This window comes from Protopterus annectens, chromosome 3.part1, assembly GCF_019279795.1.
Source record: "Protopterus annectens isolate FY-2018-M chromosome 3.part1, PAN1.0, whole genome shotgun sequence".
NCBI classification, from domain to species: Eukaryota; Metazoa; Chordata; order Ceratodontiformes; family Protopteridae; genus Protopterus; species Protopterus annectens.
In genome coordinates, this window is record NC_056732.1 from 633,751,427 (window position 1) to 633,776,490 (window position 25,064).

The following is a 25,064-nucleotide window of genomic DNA, read 5'->3' on the forward strand; positions in this document are numbered from 1 at the left end:
ATCCAAAATCCTCTGGAGAGGCCTTTACATCTACCTTTGGATTCTGCCTGTTAAAGTCTCTCTTTAGTGCATACAACATACTGTCCCGGTTTGTGCTGACTCTCACAGCAACATAGGCCCCTACCTCAAAATCGGGGTCCTCTACTGTACCACCATTTGGCAGTGAAAATATCTGTGAACTGGGGATTCCTGCACCGGTCTTCCTTGGCCCTTCTTCCTTTTCCTTCCTTTGACCTATCTACCCTTACTTATCACCCACACTACCGTTTTATGTAACAAAAAAAAAAAAAATAGTGGGATCTATCCCCCACCAAAAACATGGTGACCCTCCTCTCCCAGATCCTTCAGAACAACCCTCATCATGTTTTCCTTCTGTTTCTTTCCTTTGCTGAGTCTTCCCTTTTTCAATTTTCTTATCTCTCCATTTCTACTCTTTAATGAAACTATCAGGGTGTCCACAAAAGGAGACCACTATATAAAACATTTTAACTTCTTTATTTAAAAAAAAATATATTAAAAATAAAAGCTGCTACTTGCCTTTTGTCTTTCAAGCATGATATAAACATGTTGGTCAGCAATATCCAAAGACTACCAAGTAATATGAAGACTATGGCTTTTACTTAGTATTTTCTAACTATGTAATGCTTGGCTATAGTTACTCTGTGCTTTTGCCATAAGTGGGCATCTTTTTCCAAACACATTCACTTTTCTTTATTCAGAGTGATTAATTTGCTCTTATTTTTATATACAAGTAACAGAGATCATCACATATAACTGCTTCGTAGCTGTGAAGTCATTGACTATGAATACTACCCATTATTTCAGAATTGCCAAACAGAGTAAAGAAAATGCATCCATACTATTGACAGGGAAACTATAATGCATACAAAGTCTTTTGTTTAAAGATGATGGTTATCATTCTGTCTCAGCTAAGAAATCACATGCTTCTTAAGGTACATGAATTGCATCTCTGAATATCCAAGTGGCCCAGGAGAAAAACAAAAATAAATTAATAAATAAAATAAAAATAAAATAAAATGCAAAGCTAAATAGTGAGCTACAGGTGCAAATAAAGTACAGTCAAAGAAATTAAAAGGTAGCATAGTATCTGACATGGGCAGGAGTCATTGAGTCAAAATTCATACAAAGTTATATAAATTGAACATACCATTCCAACAGATAATACATTCCAACAGAATAAATCATGCTGTTAAGAACATTCTCAAGAAATGCAGTGCTTCAAAACAAACTCTCTTAATCTTACTGCAGCAAGAGATTATGGCTTTACAGACTATGGGACTGCCGTAATCTCGGTTACTATTAGAAACAAGACTAAAACCAATGCTTCCTCTGCTATTCTCACTATCAGTGCCAGAAAGCAGAATGCCAGCAGTAGTACCTTTACAGAGGGGACAGCTAGAAAAGACGCGATTTTATGACTGAGAAGAAAAGAATGTGTTTTTCTTAAAGAAACAGAAAGCGGCAGAATAGTGTTGAGTCAATGGTTTAGTTAGAAGTCATGGATATTAAAATGATAGTGCCATATTAACTCAAGTCTGAAACATATATTACAAGGCAAATGGTAATGTAGTTGTACACATTAAACTGAAGAAACCAGTGGAATTAACAGAGCAACTGTTCATGCTAAAAATCATGGAAACAACCTGTGAAAAGTAAAGTGAATTTGCTAGAGTATGTGTACATTATGCATATGTACTACTGCCATTACAACTTTAAGATTATTGTATAGCATTGCCATTTTAAAAGTGTTTGTTCACAGGTTCATAGGTAATTACCAGGCTAATGGCATAGCAGCCTTTACATGCCTAGCCAATAATACCCAGGATATGATAGTATTATATCTTAATTCCCCAGATATGGGATGGGGTAGTATCAGGGTGGTGGGGTCTTTGGGTGTTGTGTAGCCCCGAGTCATTTTATAGAGTGCCTCCATACATAAGGGGCATGGGCAGTACCCAGGAGTGAATTTAAAGTTCCCCATCCATTTATCCAAATTCTTTTTGAAGACAGTGAGGACGTGCCTTCTTTCACAAAGATAGGAAGTTTATTCCATAGATGAGGCGACCTTTGGGATATGAATCTGTCTCGTCAGGAAGTTCTGTAAGAGTCAGAAATCAGGTTCAGGCCCATGGAATACATTACCCTTGTATAATTTTTCTTGGATATATGTAACATTTTCATCCGGGCAGGATCAGAAAATGCCTTGTAGGTCAGGCATAAGTCCCCTCTCAGTAGACAATATGAGGCAGAGTAAAGGGCCTTTAGTTGGTCTGCATAAGACATATGTCTTATGCTTTGTATTTTTTTAGTGAGAAACCTCTGGAGCTGCTCCAATTAGTGTAAGTGCCTGGTTAGGTGCATGTAGAAGGGAGCACTGTACTCAATTATGGGCCTGGTAAGGGCCAAGTACAATGGCACTTTGACTTCCTTTGATCTTGATGCCATGCCTATACTTATAAGTTGAGCCACACAGAAGGATTTCCTCACTACTGTAACTACCTGGTGGTCAAAGTTTAGGTTACTATCTATCTGTGTTCCTAGGTCCCTCACCACTGGGTCTACTTTTAGGGGTGTGCCATCGTTGTTATAATTTTCAGGGATTTCTGAGTAACCAAAGGGTATGATTTATGCATTTTTTAGCATTTAGTCTCAAAGCATGGTTTTGGTACCAGTCATTTTTAGGCCTGTTTGCAGGATGTCAGCATCATTTGGGGATTCAATGGTTGTTTACAGTCATTAGCAAACTTGATGAGCCAGAGGCCCCCAAAACTGGCCTTCACTCCAGATAAGTATATAGCAAACAGGATGGGTCCCAACATTGAGCCCTGGGGACACCACTAGTAACAGGTTTCTCATTGGAAGTAGATTCACTTAACCAGACAACATGTATCCTGTCAGTGAGGCAGCTGGCTATCCATCTGATGATGTAGGGGTTTATGCCTAACTCAGTAAGTTTATCTATGATCCCCAAGTGGGGGACTAAACCTCAAAATGCACTCTCTCGAGGCACTCCTAAAAATGGAGAACATTGATATCTGTGCAGTAACGGAGACCTGGTTCAAGGCTCCAGAGAGCACCCCTGCAATACCAGGCTACAACTCTTACCACACTTTTTGGCCACCAAACCAAGACCGAAACACTAAAGGTGGAGAAGTGTCCATATTCACTAAGGATATTCACATCTCCAGGCTAGCTGCCCAACGCAATGCATCTGAAATTCTCCAGGTGCAACTAACACTAGGTAAGACTGCAATCCAAACTGTAGCTTGTTACAGATCCCACAGCGTGCCCCAAGATTCTCACTACACCTTTCTAAACATACCGGACAATATTAAGATACAACCAAACACCCTAATACTGGGTGATTTCAACTACCTTGCCATTAACTGGGAAAACTACTCGTGTACCAACACCTTTTCCCATCGGTTCTTGGAATTCATAAATTCCAATGCCCTGGATCAACTAATCCGTTGTCCCACCAGGGACTCCAATATCCTAGAACTGGTCATTACCAACATGGGAGATAGATGCTTCACACCAGTTGTAACCCCCTCATTGGTTAGGTCTGACCATAAGCAAATCACCCTTGACATCCACATCCCACCCCCACCCCCCAGTAAGGAAACCTCTGTAAAAAAACTTCTCCAAAGCCAACTTCATGCTACTCAAGTCAGAAATGACAAACTTCATGACACCCATGCAGATGGGAGCTGAAAGTTCGACTGCTGAATCCTACATTAAGGCACTGTACGAGCACATCCACTCATGCATGAATCATGCCATCCCAAACAGAAAAGACACCCTCCTCCAAAAAAAGGAAGCCAATCTGGTGGTCCCCTGCCATAAACAAACTATATAACAGAAGAAAAACTGTTGCAGAAAAGAGGAAAATCCCAGGATGCAAAAAACTCCCTTACCAGCCTCAGTAAGAAGCGGAGATCCCTCATAAAATCCTCCAAAGCTAGTTACGAAAATAAAATTACCTAAAATTCCAAAGACAACCACAAGGCATTCTATAGTTATGTCAAGAATCTAAATGGCAATGCTCAGATATGCTCTGAGCTACAACAGAATGGCATTAAATATACTGATCCCAAGGATATTGCCAATATCCTGGCAGATCGATTTAGTGCAAACTTCACCCCCCTCTCACCCCCTAAAGGGCGCATCTTAATACCAAAAAATTGCCAAATTCCGGTAATCACGGCCACATAGGTAGAAACTGCACTCTCCAAAGCTAAGAATACAGCATCCATGGGAAAAGATGACATCCCGGGCTGTGTACTACATGAACTACAAAATGAACTGGCACCTCACCTAAGTGTCATGTTTAATCATAACCTCACCTCAGGCTTCGTGCCCACTGAATGGCGCACAGCTACAGTTATCCCACTCCACAAGGGGGGGATCCACCTTGTATCCCAGGAACTGCTGTCCCATCAGTCTGACGAGCCTGATCTGCAAAGGCATGGAATGCATTATTATGGAACTTATAAACAAAGAAATTGGCAACCTTCAAACACTGGACCCCACCCAGTTTCGGTTCATGAAAGGCTGATAGTGTCTCCTGAACCTGACTGACTTCTTCGAATCAGTCTCCAGAGCTGTGGACGAGGGTAAGGCGGCACACACAGTCTATCTGTACCTCGCCAAGGCCTTCAACACCATCCCCCACTCTGAAATCATAGACAAACTTACTAAGCTGGGTATAAATCCCTACATCACTCGATGGGTTGCCAACTAGCTTAATGTCAGAACACAGACTGTAAAAGTAACGGACTCCAAATCCAGCTCTAGATAAGTGGAGTACCTCAGGGTTCAGTCCTGGGACCGCTCTTGTTTGGCATCTACTTCTCTGAAGTAGAGGCCAACACTAAGGGACTCTGGCTAACAAAGTTCGCAGATGACTGGAAACTGGGAGCCATTACTGAATCCCCAAATGATGTGGATATTCTACAAATGGGCCTTACAGAAACAGATGCTTGGTGCCACAGCCATGGGCTCAAGCTTAATGCCAAGAAATGTACAGTTATCCCCTTTGGGAAAAAACATGTAACCCATGAATTACCACATAGGTGGCAATACACTAAACACCGAAAGTGTGATGAGAGACTTAGGGACACAGGTGGACAGTGGTCTCACCTTTGATAACCACATCGCCACAGTCAGGAAATCCTTCTATGTGGCACACCTCATCACTAAGGGCTTTTCATCCAGAAAAAAGGAGGTCATTGTCCCACTGTACTCATCCCTCATTAGACCCATTATAAAGTATAGCACCCCGTTTGGCATGTACCTCACAAGACATCTGCAACAGCTGGAAAGGCCACAGAAATACCTCACTAAAAGAATCACAGGCCTAAAGTAGATGCCCTGTACTGACCATCTAAAAAAACTCCAGCTATACTCTGTGGCATATTGTCTACTCAGAGGTGATCTCTGCTTAACATACAAGGCCATGTCAAACCCTGAGCTGTTGGACATGCTCCACTTAAAGAAATCCCAATCCCTCAGAGCCACACGCTCCAGGGATCTAAACCTTGTCATCACAATGAACAAAACCTGCTGGAGGGATAGGTTCCTGACCCAGAGACTCCTCATACTCTGGAATAGACTGCCCATACATGTCAACCAGAGCGTCTCCTTGGCACTCTTCAAAAGGAACCTTGATGATTGGATGGGACATAGGAAGTTCACCTCAGGGATCACATCAGTCACCCTGCTGGACAGGGGTCCAGGGAAGTAAATATTACGGGAAGAAATATCCAGGGAATTGTTATGGCTAGACTTGTATAGGCCCTAGGGCCGATAGTTAGGCTATGTCAAAAACTTTGGCCAGGTCTAGATAAAGTAGTGTGTACTATTTTACCCTCATCCATGGTCCTGGTGACTTTCTCAAAGAAGTTCATCAGACTGAGCAGGCAAGACTCTCCTTTGACAAAGCCAAATTGGGTTTGGTCCAGTTTTTGGAGGGTTCCTATGTCATTATTGATTAGGTCCATGATAATTCTCTCCATGGCTTTGCAGATAAGCCTGGTCAAGCTTATGGGTCTGTAGTTCCCTGGGTCAGATGATGGGCCCCCTTTGTGCAGAGGGATGACTGTTGCAGTCCTCCATTCCACTCGGACAAAGCCTGCTCAAAGATTGTGGTTAAAGGGGGTTTCTAGTGGCCCCAACAGATTCTGTTTTAAACTATTTAAGAAGCATCCTGGAATGTTGTCAGGACCCATGGAGGCCGTGTTTTTGTCTTTAGCAAGTGCGGCAAGGACCTGTTCCCTCATAATGACTTGTTGGGGGATGGTTACAGCGGGTATTTCTTTGGGTGTGGTAGGAGGTGATGGGGGGGGTTTGAACTGAACTTGTCAGCCAGCAGGTTTGCTATAGTTTCAGGCTGGGTGTAAGTGTTGCCATCCATGATTAATTCAGCACATTACTGAGCATTTCCCCTGAGGTTACAAGCATAATTAAAAAAGGCTTGTGGTTATCCTTCACCTGGGAGGCTATATTTGCCTCATAGTTTGCTTTGGCAGATTTGACCAGCTCTCTAATTTGTTTGTTGAGACTGGTGAGTGTCTTTTTTAATTATGTCTGTTACCTCTTGGCTTTGAAGGGAATTTTTTTTCCTTTTGTTGAATAGCCTATTTATGCTAGGGGCCACCAGAGTGGTTTATTTTTGCTAGTAATCATAAGTTTGACTCTGGGACAGGTACTACCTCCACTATGCAGCTATGAATGTGGTTGTACAGTGCTTTTGTGTACAGCTCAGAGTAAGCCTCAGTGTCATTGGTTCAGAGGGGGCTTGGAAGTTTAATAAGCTGTCACTTAGTTTCAGGTAATTGGCCTTAGCAAATTTCTTAACAGGTTTGGAGTTTGATGGGTATTCTAGGTTAGTGTCAATACTAAAGGAGATCATTTTGTGGTCAGATCTTAGCAGGGAGTTGTTAATGCACAGGAGGGAGCAGCATCCCCCCCATGTTCGTGGTACTAGCTCTAAGATATTTATACCTTTAGTTGGAGAGCTAACTAGTTTCTCCAGGGAATTTACATTGATGAAGTCCAAAAACATCTGAGCAAGTGAATTATGGGTTATATAAGTCTCCCAGTTTATGCCGGGGTAGTTGAAGTCACCCATAAGGCTGAATGTTAAGAGAGTAGGTTTAGGTAGGAGGTGCGGTTTTCCAGACTCATGTTAGGGGATCTGTAATTAGCAAGCATATGACAGGGTGTCACATCTATGGTTAGTTGGGTGTGGAGTAGCTCAAGTAAGTCATGTTGGGGACCAGTCTAGCAGTGTACTTGTCCTTTATGAACACTGAGACACCTCCTTCCTTTGCTATATTCTGAGGTGAAGGGGATCCAAATGTATGAAAGGCATTGTAGCCTTTGATAGCAGTGTGCTATCTATGGTTTTGAACCATGTTTCTGTGACAGCACATAAGTCTGCATTCTCCAGGGTGAGGAGTGCTTCCAGGGAGTGCATTCTTAACTTCTAGCATTGAGCAGCAGTAGCTTTAGGAAGTCATGAGTAATTTTTGTTATGTTGGAGGGCTTAAAAACTTGGCATAGCCTAAAAAAGGCTCTTTGGGGATTGATAATTTTTTTTCCAGTATCTGGAAGCGAAGTGGTGATAACTGCAAGCCATCTCTGGCAAAGCATCATGGTTTATCGATCATGTCTCCACAGGCTGACAGATATTGGATTCCCTTGCTGTTTAACCAAAAACTATGTTTGTTGAAGTCAATAATTTTTTTGCTGGTACTGTGATGTTATCAATGGTGAAGGTAGGATGCTACTCAAGGTCAGATTCATATCCACCTGGGACATATATTCAGACAAATCCAACATGTCTCTCTTCATACAATTCAGTGAGGTATGTCAGAGGTCATTTACACCCACAGGGACTATGACTGTGTCATACTGGTACTTGTGGTTTAAAGACCGAAGTGCATGCATGATCTGGTGGATCCTGGCTCCAGACAGACAGCTCCCTGTGATCTTCTCCTTGTTTATCCTGGTAAGGGGGACATCAGTATGTCTTACAATGGGATCCCCAATAACTAGAATGTTTGGCTGTGTGGTATGTTGTCTTATGGGCTTGGAAATGGGGCTACTATGATTTTCAGAGTTATGTGTTTGGTGAGGTGTTGTCTTTTTTTTTTTTTTTTTTTTGAGTGTGGGCCACTGAGATATGCTTTTAGGAGGTCTTGGAGGTCTGGGTAGATTACAAGCCAGTATGTCCACATATATGAGTCTATGTGTTTGTTCCTTAGTGTTGGTAGTGAGTGTTTTGGGTGTAACTCTAACAACCTTGCATTTTTTGTGTGTTTATGTGAGACCTTTGCCTCCAATGATATTTTGTATCTATATCTCTCATGCACTGTGTTTGTCTTTTCTAAAATTAAATGGTTGGCAGTGAACATCAGACAGCTACTACACTACCTCGGGATGCCCATATCCACCAAGGCAGAAACAGAGATTACAGGGAAGTGCCTATCCATTACACCAGATCCTTAGTAGATGGGAAGGAGTAGGGGAGTCATTTAAAGGTCAAAGTGAGTGTTAAGTAGTACACTATTAGATGAACTGCATTGCTACTGCCCTCTTTACAAACTATCCAAACAAAATTAAGTCAGGTAGTCAGACAAAGGCAAAACAGTAAAATGTACAAGAAAACTGGAGGCCTAGACACCATGGCTTAACATTTTAATAAACTTCAGTAAAAAAAGGTAAGCGCTTTCGCAGAAAACAAACCCTCTTCTTCAGACCATATAAAAAGATACACAGACTACTCACATATATAAAAATTTTCAAAAAGACATTCTCCAATGAAAACAATCTTCCAGTCTAAAAACACAGCCCACTGGAGGAAGGTATTGGCCAGTAAAGATGTGATGTAGCAACACACCCCTTTAAAAACATGAATATTAAAACAGTGACATGGAAAACTTATCAGAACCAATAGTATCTTGAAAAAGCTACACACCTTTCTGACATTTAAATATTAATGTTTAAAGGGCCAATACTTAAGAACTGGTTTCAAAGACACATGTTCATTCAGCCCTGGAAATAGACTTCCTTTCAAAAGAAGTATCCATTTCATTTCTTTCTTTTCAGTGATATTCTTAAAGTCCCCACCCCTCACATTTTCAGACATTAATTCTAATAAAAGAAACTTAAAATTGTGCCTGCTCCCATTCTCTATAACATGTTGAGGTAATGCACTTGTACTCTTCTGATTATGTATGTCCCCCACGTGTTCTAGAATCCTTTCTTTAAACATTCTATTGGTCTTCCCGATGTAGAAAGCTTCACATATTGTGCATTTAGCGTAACATATTATATTCTTGGTCTTACAATCGGCATAAAGATCAAAACTAATTTCTTGCTTATTTTGTGAGTGTACCAGAGAGGTACAACTCCAAATATATTGACAAGCCTTACATAGTCTACACCAAAATGTCCCACATCCATCTGATACATCAAAAGGAGTCTGTTCAAAATTCTTATAACATAACTGTCGCTTCAGCGACAAGTTATTTCTAAATGAGAACAGGGATTTGTCATCTAAAACTTTCCTGAGATCTGAATTAGCCAATAAAAGTGGCCAATATTTCTTAATAGCCTCACAAGTAATGTTAATATTACTTGAGTAAGTAAGGAGATGCCTATTCTTATCAGAACATTTACTCGTCTGTTTAGGTACCACAGCTACTTCTTCAGCTGAGTCTGAAAAATACTGTCTCCCCACCGTTTCTCAAACGGACCATGCCTCTGCTAGACTTTTGTCTACATCACTTACACTATACACCCATTCTAAGAAATCCTTCTTCATAGTACTCAAAGTAACTTGCAACTCCACATTGTCATTGTGGATTCACATGGCTCTTAAAAACTGTTGCTTAAGGACATTCCTAGTCACATGACCAGGGTGCATACTGGTTTTATGTAATAAAGCATTCTTTCTGCATGGTTTTCTATATATCCCTGTGTTGAATCTTTTACCTTCATCAGTTTTAATACACACATCTAAAAATTCTATAGATTTATCAGAAACATGATGGCTGAACTTCAGAAATGTTGTTGTACTGTGAAGGTAATTTCAAAAACAAGTCAAGTCATCTAAACTGCCAGTCCATACAAAAAAAAACACATCATCCACAGATCTCCTGTAAAAAGTGAAATACCATGTATATAAGGGTAATTGTTAAAAACATAAACTTGCTCCCAGTGGGCTAAACAAGGTGTGCATAGTTATTAGCACAGGCCGTGCCCATAGCTACGCCAACTCGTTGGAGAAAAAATTCATTGTGAGATATAAAAACATTGCTTTCTAAAATCAAATCAATCAAAATACAAATCAAATTTATCTTCCCAACTGAGAAATCATTGTTCTGGCAAATATATCCTTCCATTCTCTACACCTAAATCATTAGGAATAACAGTGAAAAAAGACATCACATCAAGTGTCACTAAATACATATCATTATCCCTAGGATATGATCGATACCAAATCATGCAAAAACTTCTTAGTATCTTTAAGCACACTATCAATACTGTCCAACACTTTCCTTAATTTTTTTCAACAAAAATCGGAAAGTGTCTCTGTAACCTATCCCCTGCTGGACACAACTGGATGCATGGGTGGTTTATGGACATATTTGTGGACCTTTGGAAGTCCATATAAAATCTGCATCACAGGATGTTCCACTGTAAAATATTTGAACAATTCTTGTTCAAAAGAGCCGTCTAGTAACAAATCATATACTAAAAAATGTACTCTAAAACACTTGTAACAAAACCCTAGTTAATTTGCAAATACGTGACATTGTCAGACATTTCAAACATGCTGTTTAAATAAAATTCCTTGTCCATCATACAACAACTTCCTCTCCTTTATAGACCTAGCTTTTCTGGACTAAAATACCAATTACATCCTTGAATTTCCGAGTCCCCTATTTTCTTCACCAGTGGTTCTAAATATAATGCAAATAACAAAGAAGAATGAGGACATCCAGGACATCCCTTCCTGGTTCCTCTGTCCAAGCAGAAATTATCAGAGAGGACCCCATCTACTTTAATTTTTCACCTTCAATCCCTCATATATCCTCCTAATCAACCTTATAATTTTATCAGAGAATGCAAATGCTTCCATTGCTCTGCATATAAAGTCCCAGCTTACTCTGTTAAATGCTTTCTCTGCATCAAGAACCAGAAACAACAATAGTATTTTCTTACATTCTGCTTCTCTCTGGATCATCAATATTCTGTTAATGTTGTCAAATGTTTGCCTCCCCTCCACTAAACCACATTGATCCATATCTATCAATTTTGGCATCACTTTTGCCATTCTTTTAGCCATTATAGACAAACACTTTAGCTTAGTACTAATCTATGAACCTATTATAAATGCCCTTGTGAGCCATTTTAAGCCTAGCCAATTATCCCTTGTGAGACTGAAACCCTGCACCTTGTGTTTGTATAGCAAACACCTTAATCATTAGGCCACCCATGGTTTAATATTGAAATTGGCATGTATAAAGCTGGATCTGATGAAGCTTTACCCTCTTTAGGTATTACAGCTACTACCCCTTTCCTCCAGGATGCTGGTCATACCTCTCAAACTCTTAAAGCAAGAAATATGGACATAGCCTACAATAATAGGGGGGGGGGGGCAAAAGACCAAACATAGGGACAGATTTTAAATATTGCTCTTACAAACTTAAAAAGTTGCTAGAATAATAGAATTTCTGTTAGCATACATTTTCTTAAGTATATGAAGTCTGAAACTCAAATATATACAATTATTCAGTGATTTCAATCTTCAGTGATTTGCCAAAAACCTTAAATTGTATGAATAACAGACAAAAGATCTAAGGCAAAAATCTGAACATTCTGCTAAAATCTGGACAGTTGAGAGGTATGATGCTGGTACTTCTCCTCCTCTTAAAATACTATTAAACAAAACCTTCCAGATCTTTATTAGTTTTTTCCCCTCCTAGCTCCTAAATGTACACAGGAATACCATCTATTCAGGGGGACATTCCCTTTGATTGGATATACATCACCATTTTTATCTCATCTCCTCCTAGCCTCACTATTAGTAATTGAGCCTCATCTACCTGTAACCTTGGCATATTTAATTCTTCCATAAACATTTCTATTTGTGCCTTTTCTTGATTTCCATATTTTTTTGCTTTATATAGACTTTCATAGAATTTCAGAAATATTTCTAATACCTCTACGGGATATCTTGTTAATTTCCTTGTTATATGCTCCCTAAAACTGGTGACAGCCATTTCTACTTTCTGTTGTCCGAGTCATTGTACTAAAAATGTTTGTGTTCCAGAGTTATTATCAAGAAACACTTGCTTAACAGCAATCTTTCTAAACTCATGCATATTATTGAGGTAATCCCTTATTTTTTTGTTTAGCATTCTGCAGTTGCTCCTCTTCTTGTTCTGTGAGATTCCCCCTATTCCGCAATACTCGTCAGTCCCTCTAAATACTTTTTGTTACTTCTTAACCATATGTCCCTTTCTTTTATTTCCACTCTATTTTTAAACTCCACTTTAATTTTATTCCACTCCCTAGCTATATTTTCAGAAGAAATTTCTATCCTCTCTAAAAGCTCCTGAATAATTTCCACTAACCATTCCTTAAATGCCTCTCTTTTCAACAGATAGGTAGGAAAGTGTCAGTGTCTCATTTTATTTATTACCCAGTGTTTTTATTTGAGTTATTATTGGCAAATAATATGAAAAAGTTATTTGGGACATATCAATATCTTCAATTAAATGCACATGTTCCAGTGAAATGTATATTCTGTCTAGCCTAGTCCAGTTTTTGTATCTTGGGGAATAATATGTAAATTCATTCCCAACACCTAGTACTGAATTCACATCTTCCATGCCAAATATTTTCATAAATGTCTTAAAAAGTCAAAAGTCTACTCTCCTTTGTTATACTTTCCCTTTTGGACCCCAAGACACATCTTTGTGCTGCAAATCAAATTCTAGTCCCCACCTGTGGGCAATATTCCTTGTTGAAAGCTGATTATTTCTCACAGAATTTTCTTAAGCTCCATTATAACAGTTTTGAGTGGAATATAAATATATGCTAGTGTAATCCTCCTCCCTTGCCAGTAGCCCCTTACAACTACAAATCTACCAATATTATCTATTTTATCCTCTTCTATCACTATTGGAGCTTCTCTTGCAATTAATATAAGTATACCTCTATTCCTTTGTACCATCCTGAAAACCTTTCTTTAACAAATTCACATGTTCATTTCTTTCCAAGTGTGCCCCCTGTAGCATAGCTATTTGTACTCTACATTTTTAATACAATACACTACTCTTTCTTTTTTGTATTTATCTGTGAGACCATTGACATTTAAATACATTCAGAAAGCATCACCGTATTAGAAAGTTATTATTCACACATTTTATGTGTAACGGCTTTTTTGTTACATGCATGCACTGTTTGGCAGGCTGAACTTTTATACAGTTGTTTCTTGTCATATCATTTGAGCATGTGGCACATCTTACAAAACTTTTTGTTTTATTGACAGCCCTCAAACAAAAAAGCAAACACATCCCCAATATCCCTCTAAAACCTATTAATTTAATACTAATCCTCAAAATATGTACATTTTCAAATATTGAAGTTTTACCCTCCAAATAGGAACAAGAGTCCCAAAATGACAGCCACATTCATAGACTTGAGTTAACCTAAAAGAAAGGTTATCCAAGCTAAGATATATTGTGCAGCCTATGCTTCTGCTAAGTACTGTCTGGTTTTGTCTTATCTTTATAGCTCAGTTGGGAAAATACCTGAATGCTTTCAGAAAACATTATCTCCTAGCCAATTTCTCTTTTTTTTCCTAACCAATTTCTCTTTATCGGGTTGTCTCCATTGAGACATGGGAACCAGATACAGAATTGCTACTAAGCAGACATTTATTTGCTAGAAAAAGTCTTATAATATTTAATATTCTTTTTCATTTATTTGCTTTCTCTTAAAACTTGTTACTAGATCAAGCTAAGCCTTAATCCAGTCATTTCCCCATACAAAAATGAGAAAAAGCACATTTTTGTCTTGCTCTTTTAACCAGACTTATTTATACTACTGTGCCTACATTTCTTAAAACTGAAAAAGGAGAAAGAGAGAAAAAGTGATAAAGAAAAAAAAAACAGGAGGACCTGTTTACAATGGTATCCCCATTACACTTAAAAGCATCTGAGAAAACTTTACTTTATAGCATACAGGGAAAATCGTACAGTATAAAATAGTACTATTAAGAAAAAGTTTGTTTTAGTTACAATTAACAGACTACAGACATGAAGTAGGACATATACTTTAGAGTCCTCTACAAGTCCAACAAAGTCCAAAAACTTCCAATATTTCCAGATTTTCTTTTTATATCATATTTCACAAATATAATTATTGTTTTGTAATCCCACATTTGTCAATTTCCAAATTACTGGTTTTATTCCTGTTCATCTCCATCTCCCAAATCCTGCATCTACTTCATTTCCAATTACTCTAGATTTTTCTAGTAACCCTCATTCTCTCTTCCTTCACTACAGTATTTTACATTGAAACACTGGAAAAAGTTTAACTGCCACAGTTTCACTGTGGTCTTGATTACCATAAAAAGAAGAAGCAGAATCTCCTTCCGTTTCACAGCTCACTTTTTGTTTGACAACATTTTTGTATTTCCTCCTTACCATGTACTACAACAAAAAAATATTTTATCCTTTCAGGGAAGAATATTTTCAAAATAGCTGGGTGCAGCAGTTTGAAACTTATCCCTGCTTCTCAACATTCCCTGAATAATGGAATAAATGTACTCCTCTTCTGCCTGGTGTACAGTGAGTAATCATTCTCCACGAACACTCTGCTGTCTCCCACTTTTAGTAACTTTGCCCTTCTGCCATAGTTTTGTCGGAATCAACTCTTTCTGCTGGTCAGATTGTATCTTTACTAGTAAAGGTCTAGTCTGCTTTCTCATAGCCAGGTTTTGAGCATGCACACAATGTGCCATTTCAGTTAACAACTCCTGCTGTGGAATACCAGGCCAGTTTCTTATTTATGGTTTCATAAAATTAATACAGTCTGTTCCTTCCAGCTTCTCTGTTACAGCTGAAAATCGCAGGTTTTCCCTATGTGCTCTTTTCTCTAATTCTATTATTTTATGAAACATCTCTTCTTGAGCAGTCTCATATCCACTTGTATTAGAGAATAATTGTTTTGTTTTTAATGATAATATTTACCATCAAATATCAGGTGTAGCGATGGGCACACCTATAGCTCACACATATGCAAACTTGGTAATGGACAAATGGGAATGTGAATGTGTATACAATGAATCTAATTATTATTGAGATAAAGTTGCTTATTTTAAAAGTTTTGTAAATGATGTTTTCTTTTTGTGGCAGGGTGATGAATATGGATTAACTTCTTTTATTAAGTATTTGAATACAAGTACTTCTTTTCTTAGATTTTCAATAACCTGTTCTGAGTCATGTGTAAATTATTTGCATGTTATTATTGAACCTATTGGTACAAAAATTGAGAATTCTGTTTTAAAAAATAACTGTACATATGAATACATTTTTACATCTTACCAGTATGCATGCCCTGCATATTTTTAAGGGCATTACAAAGCCACAGTTTGTAAGGACAAGTAGGCTTATACTTCTACTGCAACATATTTACAACAGGCTAATGAACAAGAGTAGTTTTATAGAAAGGGGTTATAATGTAAAAAATTTTGACGATGAAATTAATGACATATTGCAACAAAAGGCACCTATAGCTAAACCTTATTTTTATTTGGAAGGACATGAACTGAACAGTATGGGAAAGCTTAATAATAATGTAAATAAAATACGTTATGTTATGACTTATAATAGAAATACGTCTCAGATACGATATATTATCAATAACAATTGGTGCATACTAAGATCTTTGCCTGAATTACATTCCATCATAGATTTAACACCTAGATTTTCCTATAGAAATTCAGCTAGTCTGAAGCAGAAACTATGTTTTAAAGACATGAATATCAAAGAAAAGTTAAGTTGTTGTTGTGTCTTTCGGCTTATCCCGGTTAGGGGTCGCCACAGCGGAACTCCGGTCTGCTAATGTTTGGTATGCGGATTTTTAGGTGCCGAGTTACCAGCCCTGACGCACAACCTTCAATGAAGGCACGCCCATTCATGCATGCCTCCACAAAGAAGACAGTCTGGCTAAGAAATGAACGTGACAACGTCTTACTGTGAGGCGACAACGCTACCGCAGCACCACTAAAGTTAAGTATGAATAAAAATTTCACAATGCCTTGTTACAGTTGCACTTGTTGTGAAGTTATAAATAAGATGAACTATTTTATTCATCCAAGAAGTGGTAAAGAATTTAAGTTTAATTGCTTTGCGACATGCAATATCACACATATTGTTTACCCTGCTACCTGTAAAACGTGTACAGCCTTTTATATAGGCAAGTAAACTAGACGTTTAAGGGATTGTATTACTGACTATAGATCTGATACTAGGAGAAATGGTATGACTAATTCCCTAGCAAAACATACTAATGAATTTGGTGATGGGCATACTTTTATTTTTATGGTGATAGATAGGGTTACCATTAATATAAGAAAAGGCGATTTAAATAATAAGTTGGAAATTAAAGAATATGAGTGGATATTGAGAATGAATGCTGATGTCCCACCAGGAATTAATCATAATGTTTCATTAAAATCAGTGTTAAAACACTTGCAAATGTGTTTGCAGTAGCTGCATTTACTTTAAGGTTTTAATTGAACTGATTGATTGTTAATTGATTAATTATGGGCTGTGTGTGATTATATACAAGTTAAATGTTTTAACTTTGGTTATACACTGATGAAGGGTTTCTTGACCTGAAAGCTTTGCTCTTAATAAATAATTTGCATTATCCAGTCTTCTTGCCTTTATTCATTCTCATATCCTTCATTTTGACCTCTGAGTTTTGCAGTTTTATCACCTCATCTGAATATTTGTTTAAATCTTCTTCCATTTTTTCAAGCCTTTTGTTGTTTGAGTTGATATACTCCCATCAGTGTTTCATTTATTTTAACCAGGTCTGTCTGTGGTTGTCTTATGCTTTCCTCTAGGTTACTGGAAGTCATGTCTGGAGCTTGCACTGCTTTTTGCTGAACAGCTGCAGTACTTTTCCCAGTCAGTGTTTTGTGTCACTTTTAGTAGCTGATTTTAGTTCAGGTCCTCTGTATTTCTTTTGCCCTGGCATTCTGGCAGTGCACTTACTAGCCAGTTACTGAAATTTACCCAGAAACACAAAAGTCCACTAGCCTTCTCTGCTGAGTTTCTGTTTTTACACTGGGAGAGAGAGAATTAAGCTGTTACTCGATGTGCAGCCATCTTGGAAGACTAGGTCTAGATGATTTTAGAAGCAAGCCAAGTCTTGTAGTCAAATGTGTCCAAGCCAAGTGCAAGGAAGCTCAGAATAAATGAGTAAACCAAACTGCAGTAGTGCAAGAAAATGTAATAAATTCAATAAAACACACTGATTCAATACATAAAATAAAATAACCTTTTATTTTATTTTATGTATTGAATCAGTGTGTTTTATTGGATTTATTACATTTTCTTGCACTACTGCAGTTTGGTTTACTTTAATACAAAATATTCTTTCCTGCAATCGGACTTTGCTCCTTTACCTTGTTTTACTTTGTCAGAATAAATGAGCCTGTATTAACAAATGGCAGTGGGATTATGTATCCCATAATGTACTGTGTCTTGAGCCCAGGGCAGTCTGTTCAAGATGATTAAACTGTTAATTAAGATAACGTATACAGAGCTGTCATTTTGTACAGAATAATCTGTTGTTGACTAAACTGCTGGAGCATTCTTATAGGTTTATAGGTGTTTACTAGGCTAATGACCACAGGGGCCTTTTTAAGCCTAGCCATACATCCCTAATCTATGACAAGTTTTGATACCATTGATAAGTTTAAGCATGGGCCAAGGAGATGAACCATTTATAGGTCACCTCTGTCCATTAGAGACATAGGTGCCAAACCAGGGATGAATTTCCGGTTTCCCATCCACTTGTCCAAGTTGCACTTAAATTGGGTTAGGGAGGAACTCTACTTCACATGGATTGGGAGCCTGTTCCATAGATGGAGTAGTCTCTGGGATACATACCTATCTCTCCAGCAGGTCCTGTTTATATCACAGGCAAGGTCTGAGTCTTCAGAATGGGTAATTCCGGTGCTGTTTGTTTTGTGGATATGCAGGAGGTCCATCAGAGTGGGGTCTGACAATGCCCTGTATGCCAGGCATAGATCTTCTCTCAAATGCCTGTAGGAGACAGAATACAGAGATAGGGCCTTGAGGCAGTCTGCACAGGACATATTACTTGCGCTCTGTATTCTTTTAGTGAGGAACCTCTGTGGACGTTCCAGTTGTTGGATATGCCTGGTTAGGTACATACCAAAGAGGGCATTGTACTCAATGATAGGTCTGATGAATGCCAAATACAGTGGAACAATGACTTCCTTGGACCTAGACGCCATACCCTTGCTTATAAGGTGTGCAACATGGAATTATTTCCTCACCACTGTAGACAAGTGATGATCAAAGGCTAGATTACTATCTATGTGTGTCCCTAAGTCCCCGAATACTTAGTCAACTCTAAGGGGTGTGTTGTCATTATGATAGTTAGCAGGGATGGATGACTTCCCAAAGGATACTATTATGCATTTCTTGGCATTTAGTTTTAGTCCATGGCTCTGACACCAGTTGTTTGTCTGTCAGCCCCTCATGGAGAACATTTGTGTCAGTGTGAGATTCAATGACAGCTCCTAATTTGCAATCATTTGCAAATTTAGTCAGTCAGCTACTTCCAAAAAGAAGGAACAAACATAAACGTGTCACTCCTCTCTTACATCAGTGCCAGTTCCAGTAGTTACCTGAATCTCTAATTAAATTTGGATTAGCTATGTCTTAATCAGGGCATTATCCCCCACTGCCTACATTACTAACACTGCCATTTGTTATTACTGGGTAGCCAGAGGTTCACATCCTCACACAATCCCACCAGAAAGTATCATAGAATCAATTTTCATCTATAATGACATCTGCAGATCATGGGACAGATAACAGTCCTACCATTAAATCATTTACTGAACCAATCCCATCTACCTCACATAATGCTGCTAAACAGAGTTAAATTGGATTGAAACATGACAGTCACTACTATATCCAGTAGAACAGATTTATAGACAAAAAATTGGTATCAGTACTATGCATTTTTGCAGATAAGTAAAAAAATGTATTTCAGTTGGGTTTCTCTAACATATCATAATCCCACTAGCTACTGCTATATAACTACTCTCTCTCTCTCTTTATATATATATATATATATATATATATATATATATATATATATATATATATATATATATATATACATATACATATACACACACACACACACACACTATACAACTACTAGCTACAGTTGTAAAATCAGTTTACAGAATCAATGTATGTAAGTACATATTATATAGTATTAGCCACAGAAGGGCTTCTTCTTATCTCTAGTGAAAATAGGGGATATCGCATACTTAGCATGTGAAGCAGTACACTTTTAAGATTACAAGCAGTGGGGGATAATGTCCTGATTAAAACATAGGTGATCCAAGTTTGATTAGAGATTCAGGTAACTACTGGAACTGGCACTGGGGGTGAGAAAGGAGTAACAGGGGTAAGCTTGTTCCCTTCTTTTTGGAGGTAGAGGGAAGGAGGCATGATGTGCTGGGTTGTTTTTGCACTACTAAAGGAGCTTGGAGCTCAAAACATTGGCTGGGCTAGGCATGTAAGCAGGTTTGGGTTAGTGTCACCACTCAGTAGGTTAGGCAAGGATGCTCCTATGCCTTGCCATAACAAGTATTGGCCCATAGAAGAATGCATCTGTACATAAGCAGTAAATGTACTGCACAACAATTTAAGCCCACATTCCATGTGTAGCAACATCATTCAACAACTCACCTACTGCAGCACTCACTTTGCCAGTAAATAGGACTGGTGACCTTGTCTGACAGGGTTAGAACTGGGCCATAAAATCAATAAGCTGACAATAGACTACATGGAGGACCAAACACCTTCAGGGATGTCAACCTCATACATATATATAAGGATTTGAGATTCAATGTTTCAGTATTGTGAGCTTATCTATAGATGATACAGAGGTGGAATAACTTCTTACAGAAGGTGGAGTGCCAGAAGGATGATATCAGGTAAGCAGTTCATTTACTGTGCAAAAAGAAAAAAGAAAATATATAGTCAGCAGAGAAGCTAAGGGGCATGTTAGTATGAGTGAAGAAGTGAACTGACTGTACAATGCATTAAAAAAAAAAAAAAAAAACAGAAACCAAGCTATTATCCTTTGGTTAAGGCCAGAGCAGAGAACAGTAGGGAAAAACACTTAGGATTCTTATTGTACAGAGAGACACTAAGTGCATCAGGACACTGGTAACAGAGAGCAGGATATATGAGGTTGTACACCAAAAATAGATTCAAAAGAGTGAAATAGCAGGCTTCCAGTGTCATGGATACTGATGAGTCCTCACCTCAAGTACCGGATGTAGTTCTGGGACAGTACCTGAAGGGGGTTATCAGCATAGCCAAGGCAGTTGAGAAGAAGGCAACTAAAATCAGATCATTAGGTGGATCAAATATGAGAATGAAATAGCTGCTGCATTTAATGCCAACAGTCTGAAAAAGAGATTCAACAGATGGAGCTATACCTGTGACCATGGAATTCTAAAAGGAAGGGTGACTGAATAAACTTACAGAGGGGAGAAAGAGAGAGAGAGAGAACTAGCAAGGAGAAGATCTGTATGGGAGGCTAAAAAAAGAGGAGGATTTTTCCCTTATTTGATTTTACCAGTTTGTTGACTGGATAAGCCTGGTGGACACAACTGTACTTTTCAGGAGTGACCCAAGAGCACTGTCTGGTTAAGTGATTTGCATGGATCACACAATTGCCAAATGTAGGTGGAAGAAATCAAACCCTGTACCCTGGTAGAGTTCTACTCATTAACAGCTCAGAGAGTTATTCCTCTATATTATCTACCAGATATAACTCTTAAGAGTTAGAAGTACTGTTTAAAATCTGTGTGGAGAAGAAACTTCTTCATGGATAAAAGATTAAGGGTGCTCTAACCACCTAAGGGTTTGTGAATGCAGTTCTGTGGATAGGTGGGTGGAAGTTAAGAGGGATGGGTAGGGACAGTCTAGTTGACCTGATGTGTTACAGTATCAGTCAGTCAGCAAAGTTATTGGTAATGTGTTCTCTTTTCATGCAATCAAATGTGGTTTTCTCATACCCACTGGATAATGTGCAGGCTGATACAGCTGAGATTATTATTACTTATGCAAGTCTCACCATACCACTGCAACGTAGTAGATACCATTAAGAGCTCTGGCTCAAGCCATCCATGTGCATGAAATTATGATTAAAAAGGCAAACACTACACAAAGTATAAGAGTTACTGATAGTTTCTATACAAATGGAACAAAAGTCCAAACACCTTTAATAATTTATGAGGTTTCATAAGTAATTCAAACTTTCAGAAAAGAAGCATTAGCAAAAGCAGTGTGTGCACTTCAGTAGCTGGAATGTCAACAATACACTGGGTAACAGAACAGAGAAAGCGGTGGGGTGGGAAGGTCTAGAAACAACTTGATCAGGAGTTAGTTTTATGGACTTCCTAGCAGAGTTTAACCAGCTATGCTTATTCTTTGTATACCCAAGATAATATTTCTTCTAAGAACAGAGATGTTCATTGACTAAATACTGAAATTACATGTACAAACGTGAATCCTAATACCTTCTGGGTTAACAGTTTTGAAGAAAAAGAGACAACTTAGAATTAAATAAAAGATTAAACACTGAAATAAGCACAGTCAGAATGTCAAACAAGACCCTTATTTTCTAAACAGTTTGAACCTACTTTAAAAGTATTCTTTCTTGAACTTGATGCTTTTTTCCTATTTTTAACAGGGTAAATACCCTAGGCTTAGGCTTCATTTCAAGTGCTATCTCAAAATTAAGCATATGCTTCATTCTTTATTATCAAAAAGGAAACCAAACCAAATTATTTAAAGGATCGCATGTAATGCTTAACAAATCAAGCCAAATTTATGATTATTCCTGCATCAGTCTGCCAGTTAGATACTTAATAAGGTACATAAGATGCAAGCTTGGATGTCACTATTTAAGTGGCTGATTTTCTTTCCATGTAGGCAACTTATGATCTTTGTGACACATTACCGCAGAGGGCATACAGACCCAATGGCTTGTTACTTTGCAGTTCTGGGCTTATCCTGAAAACCTAATCTCTGAAAAGCTAACCTCTGAGCCTATTCTGTGGTTTAGGTTAACAGCCTAGCTTCTCTGTGCTTGTACGTTACATCCCACACTCCCATTTTACTCCAACCTTTCATTCCATGCCAGTCCATCTGCCTAAATTGAGATGGTTAACACGACTAGCTCTATCCTTGCTGAAGGAAGAAAAACGCTGAAAAATACAATATTATTTCTGAACCACCACTATGATTATCTTCTCAGGCCAGCATTTCGTCAATGGTCTCTCACCATTAGTCCTGGTCCTTGCTGGCAGCCAGCCAAACTCTTGATCAGTTAGATCCTTCCTCCCTTAAACTTTTCATATGACTTGGGCTCAGTCAGTCCCCATTTCTGATTTAGAAACCTAGCTGTACCTTTGTATGTGATCTAGGTTTCCTACCTACCTCCTCTCATCTCAGCCCTCCTACCTTTTCTAATTTCATGTCTTCATCCATACTGTAAATGCTTACTTTTATTCCTCCACTCTACTTGTAAATCTTGCAGACAACAAAAAAGTTATACCTTGCACCTATGAAAACAGTTTAAAAGTGGACAGAAAAAAAAAAAACAAAATCAGTTGTGGAAGGACAACAGGACTTTAATAAATACATAAAGTCACACATATACATGTAAATCATGTAAATCTGTAAGCCAAGAATGCAGTATACAGTGCCTGACACTTAGAATCTGCCATATGTGTGTGTGTGTGTGTATATATATATCAAACAGCAAATGGCAAATGTCTGAAATGTCCCCAATTGTCAGGAACATTTATGCTTTTAGCTGAGAAAATTTCTGTGCCTCTTTTGCATGTGTTCTGTTTTCACATAAAAAAGTGAGGAATAAATAACGACTTTGAAATCATAGTTCATTGTTCAAAAAATGCAACAAAATGTGTACATCTCCTCCCAGTCATACCTTTCAAACTCTTACAAGAAGAAACCTGGATAAAGCCTAAAATAATAGGGAAACACAGGCCTAAAAATAGGGACAGATTTTAAATATTAATCTTATAAGAAAGTTGCTAGAATAACAGGATTTGTGTTAGCATATATTTTCTAAAAGTTGGGAAGTCGGAAACTCAAATGTATGTCATTATTTAGTGACTTCAATCCTCAGGGTTTGCCAGAAAACCAAAAATTAAGGAACAGACCAAAAATATGGGGCAAAACTCTGGACATTCTGCGAAAATCTGGACAGTTGAAACATATGATCCCAGTCTATCAAGTTGGTCAGTGTACATTACCAAAATTTAATTTAAAAAGTATTACTAATTTTAGGTCTTTGCCCCCAAGGTTTGAAGGAAAAGGCTGAGACCTTTTTAACATTCCAGCTACTTAGACTTCAGATAGTGATTATATGATACCTGCAACATTGATATGCTCTGCTGGTCTTTTACCCCACTTACTCTGAAGTTGTTCCTACATCTGGAATGCAACATACAAAGTACTTAAAAGAATCCATCATATGTTCATTAAACAAAATGCACAATTCCCAAATATGAAGCCATTTCTGTCAGTAGCATTCACTGTTTGCAGAACAGAATTGTTTGCCTTGGGAAATGCCAGCAGTGTGATTTTTTTTGCTTCACTTAGTGACCTGTAAACCAGGAAGGCTGTTTTTAATTCCTACTACAGACAACAACTTAAACGCTACTCTAAGCAAATTCTCAGTTCCCTGTACCTTGTCTTAGAAGCTTGGAGAAGTACTTTTTTCAAGTGAGCTGTAATATATGTCTACATACACTTTTACCCACGTCACCATGCTGGAGTTCTTGAAGAATAACAAGTCATTAAAGCAAGCATTTCTAGGGCGAATCAGTGCCTCCTTTAGTTGTCTGCATATTAATTGTTTAATTCACAGGTAAGTAAATTAATCTTCCCTCTGCAATAAAATACAGTCACGCTTATTTTTTAACACACAGAGAAATGCATTTATTGCCATACATAAAAACAAACTGAAAATGGAAAATCTTTGATCTGCAATTTCTTATGTTAAATGCCAAAGTAAAACTGCTCAATGACACAGTGCTGAACATAACTGGAAACAAATACTTTGTTCTGCATTATTTTCCAATAATTTCTAATACCCTTTAAAGTAAAAAAAAAACAATATATATGCCTTACTGTAGTGCTGTGGAAGTCACTAGCTGCATTCACGTGCCTGCAATTCTGCATGACCTACACTCAGCTGCCTTCTTTTATGCCTGAAGGAGGGCCTGGAAGGAGGAGATACAGGAGTCAAGTAATACCCACTTCCTAGCTTGGCCTGCTGTTGTCAGTTATAGGAAGGCATAGAACTAATCGTACTTAACTGAAATACAAAACTGGAAGTGTCTTTCAACTATCTAATCTCTCAAGGTCTCTCTATTTAAGAAGTACTCTGTAACAAGCCAATCAAAGCTAGCTTCCTTATTTATCCACACCCCTAGCACTTTCAGTGTTTTGATTCACTGCTACCAATGTTTATTTATTCGTTCATTCATTCTCTCTCTCTCTCTGTCATAGTTGCTTTGCATGTGCTCTTGAACTTAGGAAAAAAGTAATTTATTTAACTATCAAAATGGTTCGAGTCTTCAGTACTGAAAGATTGCATATCTAACGCGATACAGTTTCAAACCTGGG

General features: G+C 38.1%; 1 protein-coding gene across 1 annotated transcript in view; it reads right to left on the bottom strand.

Moving 5' to 3' along the window:
* The window catches only part of LOC122798235 (probable 2-ketogluconate reductase), a 319,480-nt gene extending 294,709 nt beyond the window's left edge, over window positions 1-24,771 (bottom strand). Inside the window, exon 1 of the mRNA XM_044067016.1 lies at window positions 24,567-24,771. Coding sequence (XP_043922951.1) covers window positions 24,567-24,617 — 51 coding nt within the window. The 5' untranslated portion in view covers window positions 24,618-24,771. The remainder of the gene's footprint in view (window positions 1-24,566) is intronic.
* Between the last annotated feature and the right edge of the window lie 293 nt (window positions 24,772-25,064).